Source organism: Ctenopharyngodon idella, chromosome 8 (genome assembly GCF_019924925.1).
Source record: "Ctenopharyngodon idella isolate HZGC_01 chromosome 8, HZGC01, whole genome shotgun sequence".
In the NCBI taxonomy this organism is placed as follows: Eukaryota; Metazoa; Chordata; class Actinopteri; order Cypriniformes; family Xenocyprididae; genus Ctenopharyngodon; species Ctenopharyngodon idella.
Genome location: NC_067227.1, coordinates 4,236,616 through 4,253,407, shown reverse-complemented (window position 1 = coordinate 4,253,407; position 16,792 = coordinate 4,236,616). Strand labels below are relative to the sequence as shown.

Sequence of the window (16,792 nt, the reverse complement as noted above, 5' to 3'; positions counted from 1 at the left end):
GGTGACATGACTTGACTTAATAAATGCCAAGTGTTCTAGTAAACCAATTGTGCCTCAGGTTTAATACTGTTCCACAAACCTAGAGGGATGTCTAGAACTGCTACACAGTTGTCATATGATTTCTGTGACACTTGTGGGGTGACAAATCTACAGTAATGACAGGCATGCAAAAACATTTAAATGTATGCAGGAAATGGGTTAAGCAAATTTAAAAATGTAAAGTATATGTGAACAGCAATAGTGTTGCTGGCCATTCATAATCTATAAATTAGCATTGGTTTTCAGCCTCCATGGAGAGCATTAACTATATTTTATACTCAAATGTGATGTGTAACACCACAGTACTCAACTCAACAAAAGCTGCTGTATACACATCCCAGAGTCATTTTTTTTAATATTTTCTCACCACCTCTAAACTTTGAAACCTTAGTGATTGTAATCCAACTGTAAACCCCTGCTGAGAGTTTAGAAGGTTTGTAAAATATTTTATAAATGTGGTGTAATGCTCTATTTAATAATTGATTGACATACGCTTTGTGAGTTTAGATATGGAAATGGGCATTTGTATCATTGAATATAGTGGTTTACGCAAATTGAAATGTGTTTTAAGAAAACTAAGTCTAGAATATAAGCCTGACTCTCAAACGACTAGCCACTGCACATGCCTGTTTATTGACCGACGGGCCATCTTAAACCATGCTTCTCAGCATTTACATTTTCCTTGTGGGCTTTACTAATTGTTTCTTTTTCAAAGTTTCTTTCTCAAAATCTGAGTTCAGCTTGGAAGGAGATTACTTATTGGGTGGCCTTTTCCCTTTACATGAAATTGAACAAGCAACACCCCTGTTCTTCCCAGAGACCACTGAATGTTTCAGGTAAGCAAGGATTTTTTATCAGCCGGGTTATCAATATGCAATATTGTAAATCAAAGCAGCATTTCCTCAAAGTCAAATTTATAAAATGAAACTTCAATTACATGCTATTAACTTCCTCACTGATGTTTTCAAGGCACCGTTCCTCAAAATCTGGCTATCAGATGTTGCAAGTAATGAGGTTTGCTGTTGAGGAGATTAACAACTCCACCACTCTTCTGCCCAGTGTTTCTCTGGGCTATGAAATTTTTGACCATTGTTCTGATACAAATAATTTCCCTTCAGTCTTAAGTTTTATCTCAAATAATGGGTCAATAAAACCTAAAGAAAAACTGAGCAACTATCGGCCTAAAATGATTGCTTTAACAGGGCCATATGGAAGCACAAGAACTATTACTATTGCACCACTGATCACAACGGACCTTATACCATTGGTAATTTTTTTCTTTTTATACAGTTTACATAACAAAATGCTTACATACTTACTCCCTACCCTTTGTTTAGGACTACCAAGTTACTATATATATATATATATAATGCTTTTGAATTGTTTATAGTTTAGTGTTTTCTTATCTTTCAAAGGTGAATTATGGAGCTTCTAGCTATGCGTTAAGCAACAAACTAAAGTATCCCTCTTTTGTAAGAACAACCATAAGCAACAAAAACCTAATAGAGATGATTATTCACATCATACGGTGGTTTGGATGGAACTGGGTTGCCTTTCTTGGTAGCCAAGATGATTACAGTTCAGACGGACTAAAGCTGTTTAACAAGTATATAAGCAATACTGGCATTTGTCTGGCCTATCAAGAGCGTCTAAGTCTAAACGCAAACTACAGTCTAGCACTTCAAAAGATTGATATGCTCAAGATCAATGTCATTGTTGTTTTTGCTCTGTCACAATATGCAAGCAAAATTATCAAAGCAGCCATAGCAAACAACATCCAAGACAAAGTATGGATTGCAAGTCAGTCATGGGCGATGGATCAACACATTCCCAGAGAGCCAGGAATTGGGAAAATTGGCACAGTCATTGGTATGACCGAAAGATTGTTGTCATTGCCTGGATTTAATGAATTTGTCTATAAAGACAGGAGAACAACTGATGTTAACCATAATGAAGAGAGTGACATCCAGAGTACGAGTAAGACGTGTAATCAAGTTTGTGATTACTGCACATTGTTGACCCCAGAGGAGATTATAAATGAAAATCCCACATTCTCCTTTGCCATCTATGCTGCCATATATACCATAGCTCATGCTTTACATAAGGTTATGCAGTGTGACATGAATGAATGCCGCAAAAACACAGCGGTTAAGCCATACATGGTGAGTGAATTCATTTGAATCCATGACAAGTTAAATCATTATTTAAATTACATTATTGAATAACAATGTTTTAATTAAGTAATGAATAATGTTGGTCATATTTTTAAGAAACTGCATATTATAATATATTATTTAATTAGTATACAATAATTTCATAAATGAATATTATTATAAGTGGTCTTTTTCTTTTTACAGCTTCTGGGAGAAATAAAGAAGTTGGATTTTCCACTCAGTGGCCGTCAGGTGAAATATGATGATAATTATGATTCAACCATCAATTATGCATTTGTGCTCTGGCACACTGATGTGAATCCTCCACAGTTTGAGATGGTGGGCACGTATGATACATATCCCGAAGTGACTTTTACCATCAACAACTCTCTCCTGCCCTGGCATAACAATGGTTCTGTAAGTCCTAATTTGATCTAAACATTTGACTTTATAGATTCCAGTTTTTCTCAATCAATTTAGCAAATTTCTCCAAATGAAAGCCAATGCTCTCAAAACAATTAACACAACCATCAAAACAGACTCTTTCTTCAGTAACATAAAATACAGCAAATACTGACATCAAGACTATTAGATTGTTTTCTATTGATTGCATATACAAGTATACAATTGAAAAGCTAATTTATCATAAATCTGACAAAAGATTTGTCCATGAAAGCAAGATCTGAGAAATATGTGTGTGTGTTAAAGGAAATTATGTAAGTAGTATTCTGTAATTCGCAGTCCGTTTATGGAAAGTATGTACTGTTCAGATGGCTGAGTTAATTGTTTGTATAAAATCAAATAATAAAAATTGTAAATTTAATAATACATTTTCTCATCCCTTAAAGGTTCCTTTCTCAAACTGCTCTGCTGAGTGTAAGGAGGGATTTTCAAGGCAACCTGAAGGTTTTCATAGTTGCTGTTTTACATGTAAAAAATGCCCGCGTAACAGCTATGTGGATCATTCTCGTAAGTACCTTAGGAAGTGGTCAATGACACCTTGACATTTAAGTTTCTTCTGTTCTTCCATTCTATCACCACAGTACACTTTACTGGAGAAATGATGCTTTTTTAAGTGTGATTTGAAGACAAAATATTCTCCCACATTCATTTAATTTCTCATTCTGTTGTAATACTAGGACCTAGAAAAAAGGTCCTTAATGTAATCTGCTAGCTAGCACCATTTACTACATGGTACAAGCTGGTTGCATCTGCAGTCAGTGAGCTTGGTGCTCAACATTTAATTAGTTTGGTTCTGTTTGCTGAAAGCAAGTCTTACAGCAAGAAATCAGAAACCCTCCACCTTTCCCAGCTCAGCTGAAATGAAGTTTTTTTTTTTTTTGTTTGTTTGTTTGTTTGTTTGTTTTGTACAGTGCAGAGTATGTGAGCAGAGTGGAGTAATTATTGAAAGTTTAGATAGAAGAGGGAAAATTTTTGCCGCTCCACAACCACTACACAGTGAGAACAATCACTGTATTGGCAGTAAACTCTGTTCTAGCACAAAACCTCATGGCCATACCATATCTTCTTCACAACCTTTTCATAACACACTGGATGGAACATTACAAACATTATGGATTTTACTGTAAGTCAGTTACATAAGTTAGGTAATGTAAGTGGTTAATACAACTGTAGTGTGTATTACTGTAACATCTTCAGCAACCAGGTTCATTTGAAATGTGTCAAAAACCACGTTTTCAAAATCAAAATTTAAAAAAATCAAAAACCAAATTTTCACTTCAGGTTATCTTAAAACAAAAACACGACAAACAGAATACCTAATATAACAACAAGATCAAGCAAAGACTAAAATAAGGACTATATATACACGCAGAGAAATACCAGGGACAAAACAAAATAGTTAACTCGATGCAGGTGAGACACATGAGGGCAAATCAAACACTATGGCAACAGATGACAGATATAAAGAAAACTGAACTGGGAACAGTGCAAAACTAACAGGCTAACAACTTAAAACAAGATTCAAACCCAGAAACATACGTAACATTAACACCCAATCAAAATGGTGCATCCACATGCCTTAAAACATCAACAAGAGTACAACATAGGAGGGTGGACAGGGGCTTAGGAGGAGGATGCAGAACTGGCAGACGGGACACAGGACGAGGGAGGAGCCAGGGAGGAGACGATGGCTGGGGGAGCCAGGGAGTGACCCCAAACAGTTCTAGCAGGCTGAAGACCCACGGTGGAGCCGATGGAGGGAGGAGCCATGGTGGTTCCTTGGTGAAGAGGCAGAGCAAAACCAGGGGGATGACTTATAGAGGTGGGGCCAGTGGTTGTGGAGACCCAGGCTGCGCCAAAGAGCCGAAGAGACCGGCTGACAACAAATGACCTGGAGACAAAGGCAGAGCCGCAGTGACAAGCGGCTGAGGAGGAGCCAGGGTGACAGAGGACTGAGGCAGAGCCGGTGTGACTGAGGGCCGAGGTGGAGCCAGAGGAAAGGAGGAGCCAGACAGAGCCAAAGGGTGGAGGGACGAGGTGCAGACAAAGGTCCAGAAGTCCGTGGCAAACGCAGAGCGATGACTGACCAAGGCAGAGCCGGAGGTACGAGGAAGCCCATTTGAGTCAGAAGGACGACGGTCCCAGTTGGAGCTGTGGGAGATTGGTTGATGGGCTGAGGTGGGGTGACGGGCTTGGAGGTTTGAGGTAGAGCTAGAGAGTCAACACACCAGGGCGGAGCTGGTGAACAGGAAGCCCAAGGCAGATCCAAGCTTCTAGGAGCCAGCGAAGGAGTCAAAGGACTGAAGGGAGCTAGCGGAGACAGGACCAAAGAACTGGATTGCACGGGCAGAGGGTTACGAGATGGCCTACTTGGCCATGACAGGGCAGGCAGTGAGTTCAAAAAATAAATACAGGATAGGCAGAGGAGGTGGGAGTGGGAGGCAGGGTGGGAACATCAAATCACACTGATATGATGCTAGGCAATGAAACATACTTGGTACTTGGCAACAAAACAGACTTGGTGCTGGGCTACGAAACAGGGATGGTGCAGAGACTTACATACTCATTGGGGTTCAAAGTCAGCACACTCATATCAGCCTTGGTACTCTGGGTGAGGCTCCATTCCATGCCCTCGTACTCTGACCCACAGGAACAGACACAGGGACTGGCTCGCACAGCTGGTCAGACTCCTTTTCTGGCTCAGGCTCTGGGACAAACTTGGCTTCGGGTCATGAGGTCTTCTAATGCCGTGGCTAATGGAGCAATGTATGCTGCAGTCGCTAGCGGATTTTGATCCTCCTCACTCTCACCGTTGGAGATGAGGGATCCGCACTGATGTAAAATACACTCAAAGTACTTGTGGAATTTCCCTCAAGGGCCGCCTGGTTCCCTTTGTGCAATATGATGACATCAGCCTCTGCGTATTTTTATTTTTAAAATACGCAGAGTTTGATGTCATCATAGTGCATGAAAGGAACCAGATCTCGAAACCTCTTTGTATGTTACTCAAGGGACGCATCCCCCTGGGAGAGGAAGAGGATCTGAACTGCTGTTAGATCCTTTTGATCGGTCTGATCTTCTGTTACGTTGGAGTTTCAAATAAACGGAAATAAAAGAGTTGGATGTATTTTCAAGCATTAATCCTTTTTAATCAAAATAAACTAAAAACTAACTGAAAATAAGGACTATATATGTACACAGAGAAACACTAGGGACAAAACGAGATAATTAACTAGACACAGGTGAGACACATGAGGGCAAATCAAACACTATGGCAACAGATGACAGAGACAAAGAAAACTGAACTGGGAACGATGCAAAATTAACAGGATTACAACTCAAACAAAACTCAAACCCAGAAACAGACATAACACTTGCATTATTTGCTACTGAATTAACTGATTGTTAAGTACTAATTTGAAAGAGCTGTTGTGTTTTAGTGATTAAACCAAATGTTCTCATTACATATTACAATGATCTTGTGTTTTGAAACAATTATGTGAAAAGAAAACATGTTTAGCTGTTTTAAAAGAATGAATAGCAGTATGAACATTTTTGTACCTTGTGAAAATAGTACTAAAGCGAATAAAAAAGTGTAAGTATATTATTTTAAAGGTTATTATTACGTGGCGACAGCCACGACACAGTTCCTCAACAGCCGTGATGAATACAATCCTCAATTGGATGGAACTGGAATAAATACTTTGAATGTTGCGATCCTGTCGGACTTATGATAGCTACCTGAATCGTAACAAAGCACTGTTGGCCAGAGGAGAACTGGCCCCCCGACTAAGCCTGGTTTCTCCCAAGGTTTTTTTCTCCATTTAAACACCTATTTGCCACTTGTCTGCCACCTGATGTCACCTGATGGAGTTTGGGTTCCTTGCCGCTGTCGCCTTTGGCTTGCTTAGTTGGGGACACTTGACATTTGACTTGACATTTGATATTCAACAGTGCTTTGATCTGCCTGCATTGACACTATTCTTTTAAGAGCTGCTGTGCAGCCAAATAATGTACCAGTTATCAATGTAAAGCTGCTTTGACACAATCTACATTGTAAAAAGCGCTATATAAATAAAGGTGACTTGACTTGACTTGACTGTAATAATTATTCTTTTTAAAAGTATGCTGAAGTATACTGTATTTCCTTTTCACAAGCGTATGGGTTTTGGCAAAATATTATTATAAACATTCATATTATTCTACTGTTTTTCAGGGGACCCCTATACCTGTTTTCCATGTGCAGAGAATGAATGGTCTGATGAAGGCAGCACAACTTGTATGACACGTTCTGTTGTCTATTTAGAGTTCACAGAAATCCCCTCCATCTTTGTCTTAGTTTCTGCCATATGTATAATTATTTTACTCATTGCCATATTTTGTATTTTCGCCTACAATTACAACACACCAGTGGTGAGGTCTGCTGGTGGTAGCATGTGTTTCCTGATGTTGACGTGTTTGATTTTGTCTAGTATAAGTGCATTGTTTTTCTTTGGAGAACCCACATCTGCACTTTGCCTCATGAGAAATGCCATATTTACATTTTTCTTCACTGTCTGTATTTCCTGTTTGACTGTCCGTTCCTTTCAAATTATTTGTGTTTTTAAAATGGCTGCTCAGTTCCCTAAGGTGCACAGCCTTTGGGTAAAGCACAATGGACAGTGGATATTCATTGCATCTGTGTCTGTCATTCATTTAATTTCTTGTGTTGTATGGATGACTGTCTCTCCTGTCAAAGTTACAGCTGACCCATGGACTTATAAAGATCAAATTATGCTCATCTGTGAAAGGGGGAATACTATAACTTTAACCATAGTTGTGTTCATAGGTTGGTTTCTTGGTTTCCTGTGTCTCCTGTTTTCCTACATGGGAAGAGATCTGCCAAAAAGTTACAATGAGGCCAAATCAATAACCTTTAGTCTCATTTTGTACTATCTGACCTGGATTGTATATTTCACAGCATACCTCTCTTTCAAAAGTAAATACATCACTCTTTTAAATGCAATGGCTCAAATATCCAGTATAAATGGAATTCTCTTTAGCTATTTCATACCAAAATCTTACGTCATGATATTCCAACCACAAAAGAACACTCCCGCATACTTTCAAACATCTATTCAGAAATACACCCAAACCATTAGTAGGATTTAGACATTAGTCTTTGTGTATCCACCTTATTTTTAACGTAAGAGCAGTGCTGCCATTTGTAACTTGAATGTGCAAGGCTTCCGGTCTCATCTGCTTCCAGTTATTTTAGCTGTATAAAAACATGAAATTGCAAACTGGTATTTGTTATCATATTATTTGAATCTTTTATCATAATTGTAAACACACTGATTTGTAGCGCAAATAGTTTTACTGTTTACTGCACGTGGTTTCTTCTAATTATTTACTTATAGAAGCTGATGAATCAGAAGTCTAGCACATTCACAGAAATGAGCTTACTTTCGAGTTGCAAAATAAGGTGGATAGGATGTGAACTCTTAAACTCTGTGTTAATGGCTTTGAAGGCTGACATGCTAACATCGCTGCTGAAGAACTGTGCTACACTACTACCTTCAATAAATTCTTCTCCCACAAGAAGTCTTGTCAAGCTTACTTATTTTAGGTATTAGAGAAATCTAATACATTGGAGAGCCACCCAAATGACTGCTCGGCCAAATACAGCAAAATCTAACAATTGGCTTAGATCCTTCTCTTTTAAGTTACCACAATCTTAAAGAAACACATAGGCAAGGTAAAGAATGGAGATCTATTCTGAGGTTCAGTCTAAATTAAGATACTATATGTGAATTTTGGGAATAAAAAGAATTTAAAAAGTAATAAAAAGCAATTTAAATATTTATAAAACTTTTGTTTACATGCTAGTATTAACACTTAAGTGTAATATAATGTAAACACAAATGCTTGTTTTTAACTTGTAATAAAGAACACCTTCAAAACTTCCATAACTTAGCGTCCAGGTAATACATAGATTTGTGTGGTTTGAATGTTTGTCATCATACTGACTGCCTATTCAAACTCATACGTGTAACAGTATGTAATAGTCTAATACATTTAAGTATACTATTAGTAACAATACTTTTTTCATTACAAATTGTTTTATCAGCATTACATTTTTGAACCTGCAATTTTTTTTTTTAGAATGTCCTGGTATGTATTTGGCATGTCCCAGTTTTGCTTTAATGACAGAATGAAATCTGTCCCTTACATTCAAAGGACTTAGCATAGTGAATATCACAAATTTTGCAAACATTTTATTAGTCACCTACAAATAGTTCCAAATAAATGTTTCATATTTGTTTTCTACATAACTTTTTTTGCAATTTTCAAAATGCTTAGTGGAGTAGATCGAGTACAGTTTCAATGGAGGGACAGTTGAAACGAGTTAAATAACTTGCATGTGCTCACCTGAACATGCATGGTAGTGTTCTCATCAATTTAAAGGACGTATGGATCTCTAATCCAAGATATCGAACAGAGTCTATTTAGGGTTAAGAATTTCCCTTTACCCCCTCTCTTTAACATTGAGGGCCCTATCATACTCCAGGTGCGATGCGAAGTGTTTTTTGCTAGTTTCAGCCTGACGCAGTTATTATTTTCATGTCCTGCACCACGTTGTTTAAATAGCAAATGCATTTGCGCCCATTTGTGCGCCCATGGGCGTGCTGGTCTGAAAACGTGGTGTGTTCAGGCACATTGTTGCTATTTTGAGGCAACTGATAGCCATTGAACGACTGAAACCTGGTCTAAAGTCAATGCCGCAATATTTGTTTTGTTATTTAAAGAGCGCGTTAGTAATATGCGCCTATATGCAGGTGCACAACACGCGTACACTCTGTTTATTACACACACAGAGACACGCAGCAGCACACAAACATGCTAATTATTAAAAAGAAAAGGATTACAATGTAAAAGATTATTATTGTGAGCATAAAGATAAAAATACTTTGGTGGAATCCGGCTTGTCTCGTAGATGGTCTGCTCGCGCGCTTTAACCTCGCGCACTTGCAGATCCGTTTCCTCATTATAGAAGCGTTCAGTTTTTCCACTTGCAAATTCCACCGTGTAAATAGCGAATCTACCATGGCACGAGTGCAACTGGCTTTTAAAGGGAATGGGAGATGAGACTCTGATTGGTTTATTGTTATTGGCAAGCAACATCCAGGGGACCACTAACAGAAATTGAGCCATTGTTAGGGGATCCCAAGGCGAAGCCAAGGTGACGAGCATCTGAGGCAAAGCCAGAGTGCCCGAGGTGGAGCTGGTGCGACCGAGGACCAAGACGGAGGGAGGGCAGAGCTCCCTGGAGCCGAAGTCGTGGAGAGTTGGAGTGCAGCGATGGATGGCTCATAAGTCCCTAGCGCAGACAGGGTAATGGCTGACCAAGGTGGAGCAGGAGGGACAAGGGAGCCAGGTGGAGCCATAAGGCCGAAGGTCTCTGGTAACTAATGGTAACTTTATATAATCATGCCATGGTTCCCCATGTACCATTAGCTAGAATAATATTACAATATTAGAATAAAATATAACAATCAGAGGTTGAGGCTCACCCTATTTAGTGTGGTTCAAACAACATGTTGTAAACAGAAATTTCATTATTAGCCTCTACAGTCTAAGCACACTTAACTAATGCCAAGTTGTTAGGCAGAGCTTTAAAACCTCAGGTTATTGTGCTCTAGTGCTCTGCCTAAGCTGGATTTAAGTCTGTTACTAACCTGATTTAGCTGTAACATGGCTTTAACATCATCTGCTAGAGTTAATAATTTCAGAGTAAGTCAGAATAAATTCAAATGTAATCTATCTATCTATCTGTAACATATTCAGTAATTTTTTCTTAGTTTCATTTTCATGGACTTTAGTACTTAAAGGGTTAGTTCACCCGAAAATGAAAATTCTGTCATTAATTATTCACCCTCATGTCATTCCGAACCCATAAGACCTTCGTTCATCTTCGGAAAACAAATGAAGATACTGTATTTTTGGTGAAATCCGAGAGCTGTCTGACTCCTCCATAGACAGCAATTTAACCACCACTTTTAAGGCCTAGAAAGGTAGTAAAGACTTTGTTAAAATAGTCCATGTGACTACAGTGGTTCAACCTTAATTTTATGAAGCGACGAGAATACTTTTTGTGTGCAAAAAACAAACAAAAATAATGGATTTATTCAACAATTTCTCCTCTTCCCTGTCATTATCCTACGCTGTTGATGTTGTACACATAGTGCAGCGCTTCCGGGTTCTATGTCAGAACGTCGGTTCAGTATTGGCCGGCTCCTGCGTCAGCATCACACCCATGCATTGTGGTGCTCATGTGAACAGCGTCGACCAATATGAACAAGATGAACAAAGGTCTTAAGGGGTTTGGAACGACATGAGGGTGAGTAATTAATGAGAGAAATTTAATTTTTGTGTGAACTAACCCTTTAACTTCTTGTTATTTCAGTGTTCAGTTGTCCGATCTCGTTAATGTTACATTGTGTTTGCTTGCCTGCCTTTTGCTGGAAATACCTTTGGATATTATTAAAGACTATTTGAACCTAATTCTTAATCTTCGTGTGTTTTTCTACAATGTATCGTGACAGAAGACCAGACCTCAAGTGGATTTTGCAGCACAGTTTGCTGCTTTGGCCCGGAGGGGCCATGATTTTATACAATGACGAGACCGTTCTTTGTATTGGATCAGGGCTAATTATCAACATTAAGTAGACCTCCCAGACAGACACCAAAGGACTCAACTGGAGGGAAGCCATTCTGCATTGTCTGGAGAGGTTCTTCCCCATATCCATACCACAGCCAGACCTAGATCCCAGGCCATCACCACCCCTAGTGACGGATGCTTCGCCAGATCCTCCTGTAGACAGGAAGCTTCTGCCTGCCGCGACGTGTGAGCCAATGCCCAAGGAAGGGAGGACAGCGGCCACCATCGCCCCAGAGCTGAAGCCCCTCAGAGGCTATGTTTACATGCAACCAAATAATCCGTTAGTAATCGGATTGAACACCTTAATCGATCCTCACCACGTCACCAGGTCACCATGTCCCGCCACTCCCTTGACTCTGCACAAGGGGCTCCTCTCCTAACGGCTACCTCTCCGTTGGTTGTCCCCAGGATGTAGCCTGCCAAGTCACCATCTTGGCTCCTCCCTTTATCAACTCTGCCGTGGGCTATCGTCTTGTTGACCTGGGACCCTCTGGGTCAGCAACATCCAGCCACTCATCCCATTATCTCTTCTATGGTTGCTTCCTACATCCACTCCCTAGTTTATTCTGCCTGTTTTCACCATTCCTTTGCCTGCTCCTCTCACCATCCCTTCATCATCTCCTCGTCCACCTCCAAAGCCCCCACCCTCCCTCCCTCCCTCCCTCCCTCCCTCATCTTTTCTGTTGCAGTGTGAGGTCACGCCTTCCGGGAGGGGGTGTAATGTAACATATATTCAGTTATTTTTGTCTTAGTTTCATTTTCATGGACTTTCAGTTTGTTTCTATTCAGTTTCCCTTTTCCTTAGTTTTAGATTCCCGCCAGTCTTTAGTCACTATGGAAACAGATATTATTATTATTATTATTAGATTATTATTAAAGGCTGTTTGAATCTGATTCTTCATCTTCGTGTGCTTTCCTACATCGTATCGTGACTCTGTCTAAAAACTATTTGGGCCCTTAGCCTTTTTATTATGCATCTATATATTAAAAAATCTCTCTGTTAAACTTGACAATTTCTGACAGATTTGTCATAACATGTTTACTTCAGCCAAATAACCTTTACAAAATCATTGATGCATGCACTGCATACAGCTATACTTGTTTGTTTTTTTTCCATGACAAGCCACAGCAGCATAAATCCTCAAATGTTTTCCTGTGTTTTCCTGTGTCTATCTCTCATCCAAGTCTTGCATGAATTGTATTTATCCACAAAAAAATTCTGTATTCAAAACTATGATTTTGTTCATGGAACAAAATTATAAAATGGAAGTCAATGCAAAACACTGGTTATGATTTTTTGAAGATGGTTTTCCACTCAACAAAGCCACTTCCTCTGTTATGCAATCTGCCATACAATTGCTAGATAGATAACATTTTCAAGCAAAAGAAGAATCTTTGCAGCTGCGAATGATTTTCTACTGTGTGAAATCCAGATTCATTTTACCCAAGGCTGAAGGGGGTGTGCTGGAGGCGGCTGAGCACATTGAAGACTAACAATCTGTCCTCATATGCTTCTGTGACAACTAAGCCCTATGAATTCATGCAGCAACACTGATAAGAAATAAATACACAGTGCAGAGCTCAATGAGCCATTAAATAATACTTTTAGATTTGAACAGTCTTTGCTCTAATGCAGGGGTTTTCAATCCAGAGACTATCAAATATGATCGTCCTTGTGTGAGGAACCCCCATCCTAAAATTTAAGAGGTATCTGTCTTTTATAACACCCAATTTATACACTGAAAAGTTATGTCTTAAATTAGTTTGTATTAAGTTACATTATCATATATTCACTATATAGTAATGTACTGTGTTTCATTTTAATCTAATTCCATTTACTTATATTGATACATTTTTTAATTATTTATTTTAATTTATTTTAATCTATTTAACAAATAACTATTTGATCACATTTTATTTACATTTTACTTATGTATTTTAATCTTATTATTTATTGATTTTTTTGACATGTTTATTGACATTTTTTTTTTACAGTTTTACTCTAAACTTTTCCAAGGATCCCCTGTCACTTCCTTGCGACCCCAGTTTGAAAACCCGTGCTCTAATGAACTGTACACCACTGAAAACATAGTGTTAAAAAATTGTCATTTATTAAGCCTGGCTTGCTTATTTGACACATAATATTCAACAATATTATTGATTTGACTGCACTGACACTATTGGATGAGAACTGAACTGAGCTGGACAATGACATCACTGTTTTCTCCAGTACTGCTTACAGCTAAATTGAACTCATTTCATATTGATGATCTTTACACAGTTATTGAACCAAACTGAATTAACAGTGAACTGATTTCATCTGAAATATGACACTTTTGTCTTTTTAGAGCTGCTTTAAAGCAGAGTTGATCTCTGTTTGAATCACTTGATCATTATTTTCCTGTTTATCCCTGTAGAGCTGCTTTGAAACAATCTGTATTATATAAAGCGTTATAGAAATAAAAGTCACTTGACTTGACTTTTTGATTGTAAGAACATGACTTACTTTCTTTTGTGAACACAAAAAAAGATGGTAACCAACATTGGTAACAGTTTTGGTGAAAATTACTTTCATTATATGTGGAAAAAAAGACATTTCTCAAAATATCTCTTTGTCAATACAACCGTGCGATGCGTTATTGCACAAATCAACATTATGTCACAAGTGCTGAGCTAAACTTGCATACTGAATCTGGATTATTCCTCTAAATTAGTAAAATTTGAGTTGAAAATACTATTATGTGTGATGTGTATGCTTAAGTCTGCAGCCTGGCATACTACATGCTCAGTGCATAAACACACAATGGCTATTTGTCAGCTGAGCTATAGAAATGTAACTGAAAAAGAGCAGAATAGGGTGCTTGTTTAAATGTAGACTAGGAGAAACTGAAATTGACTTTAGCAAGCCCTGAAGTAAAGCAACATTACTGGTGTTAAATAATTTAAGCCCAGTTTGGAACGTGAAAATGCTACGCTGATTCAAATCTCAAAGAAACTCTTTAACACCATCAGCACATGGTTTGTCTAGTCAAGTTTCAGATGGGTTTAGTGCCAGAGGTACAGTCCTGAGGTTGGCAGTAACAATATCCCTATGCAAAAGAATCATATGACACGTATGCATAGATCAAGGAGAGGCAGCTAGACAAAATGCCCCACATGCATATATGATTGTGTAACTGTGTAACGTGTGCCGAACATGTGTTTTATGCGTATATTGTCAACAATTTGCAGGAACTAGTTGTCATACTTTTTTGAGCAATAATTTTGCTTATGTAAGACAAATACTATAAAATCTTGGCTACAAACAAGATTTAGAACATTTCCATCATTATTGCTCAGAAAGACACAGTTGATTTAACATGATGACTTATAGCAAGGCATGTTGTCACACTATAAAGGGAAAGTTGTGCACTGCTGTTTATTGGCACAGGTACAGAATATATATATATATATATATATATATATATATATATATATAACATGATAATGAGATTTCTTTATATATCTCTCATCAACTAAAAAGAATCTTTAAGGTCTTCTTATAAAAGTTCAATACAGCTTTATGGTTTAACGTTGAAAGCAACATCCATAAATATTAGTATTGTAATTTTACCATTGTTCCGTCAAATTAAATTATTATAATTAAATATTCATTTTTATTTTGTATTATATTTCTTTACTGATTTGTTTAATTGTTATAATTTAATAGAATATTTAAATAATAATAACAATTATTATTATTATTATTTAAATAGGCTATTATTTTATTAAATTATATATAATTAATTTATTATGAATTGAACTAAACTTCCACTTGGTTTAATATTTAGTTATATGATGCATTAGTACATTTTTAAATGTGGGTTGTGTCGTGTGCCATAATATGTAGTTAAATAATAGGCCCTAAACATTTTGCCTTCAAGCGTCAGCACGCGAGTGAGTCCCGCGCGCCCTTATTCCATATAAAGCAGTCACGCACAGATGCTCATCAGTCACCTCAGCTGCACATTCCAAACGGACACAATTAATCAGTGTTTTATGTCAAGCAATTGGAGGTTTTGAACAGAAATGACGTCAAATGAAATGAATCTGACGACAAAACTTTGGACTGATCGTGTCCTGGACAACCGGACCCAGGAGATACCGCTCAACAGCACAGATTCCCCGCCGGTGGATGATTTGGATGTGAACACGGATATTTATTCCAAAGTGCTCGTGACGTTGATTTACGCGGTGCTGTTTGCTGTCGGTTTAATCGGCAACTCCATGACCCTCTACATATCCTTCCAGAGGAGATCCATCAAACATCTCTAAGGCACCGTCCATTATCATCTCGCCAGTCTCGCGGTGTCCGACCTGCTTATTCTGGTGCTTTGTATGCCGGTGGAGCTGTACAACTTCATCTGGATTCACCATCCGTGGGCTTTCGGTGAAGTGGTCTGCAGGGGCTATTACTTTCTGCGGGACGGCTGCTCGTACGCGACGGCGTTCAATATCGTGAGTCTGAGCGTGGAGCGCTACATGGCGCTCTGCCACCCGTTCAAAGCAAAGAGTCGGATGTCCCGCGGGCGCACAAGGAGACTCATCTGCGCGCTCTGGTGCGCGTCGCTCATTCTCGCCTCACCGATGCTTTTGACAATGGGGCAAATTTACGTAGGTGAAGAGAGCATCTGCACCACTGTGGCCTCCACCAACACCGCCAAAACTGTTCTACAGGTGGGCATGTAACTATTTCACCCTAAATGGTCCATGTTAGTTATTTGCATTTGTGTACTTTAGATAGCACTAACAATAAAGTAGCTTCAGATTATTAGCAGTCTACAATGTACAATGACTTTCATGGGTGTCTACTATTTTAAAGGAACTTACTGTAGGCCTACTGTATTGTACTGTATTGGCAATATCAGATTATTGTTGTTGTTTTGAACATGCGCCATGGTCTTCTCATGGTTATCTTGGTACCTTGTAGTGCCATATAAATGCCATGAAATGAATATGGTCATTCAGTACCATGGTATAAAATATGGAATTTATTTTTTATTTAATCCTCGAAATAAACAGAACATTTCATAATTTTCAGAATTAAAAATGTTGCTATCTACAACAGAGAAGAAATATTTAGGATTCTCCATTATTTCTAATTAAACACATTTGTGACACTGATCATGTGAAGTCTTAGATGGTCAAATGATTCCACTGAAGCACAAGAGGCTCTAGATATTTCTCAAATCATGCTGGAGAACATGAGGATTTGTTGAGTTGTCAGCTTGAGTGCTGCTGTCATAACGAATAATGACAACATAACAAATAATAATTTTTTTTTTTAATTTTTTTAATTCCAGTTTAGCTTTTTACTTAGAGACAGATATGTTATCATTTACCGCTTTGGTGCAATTTTCACAAGCAATTGGTCAATTTTCAAAACTCTTAGTACTAA

The 16,792-nt window shown here is 38.3% G+C and overlaps 1 protein-coding gene and 1 pseudogene across 1 annotated transcript; both read left to right on the top strand.

Moving 5' to 3' along the window:
* Positions 1-696: 696 nt before the first annotated feature.
* Positions 697-7,805, top strand: LOC127517842 (taste receptor type 1 member 1). The gene is made up of 6 exons (XM_051903988.1): positions 697-875; positions 1,009-1,306; positions 1,455-2,201; positions 2,397-2,609; positions 3,041-3,161; positions 6,871-7,805. The coding sequence occupies exons 1-6, from the start codon at positions 697-699 to the stop codon at positions 7,803-7,805; spliced, it is 2,493 nt and encodes an 830-aa protein (XP_051759948.1).
* Positions 7,806-15,333: 7,528 nt separating this feature from the next.
* Positions 15,334-16,134, top strand: LOC127517854 (neurotensin receptor type 1-like; annotated as a pseudogene).
* Positions 16,135-16,792: the final 658 nt, after the last annotated feature.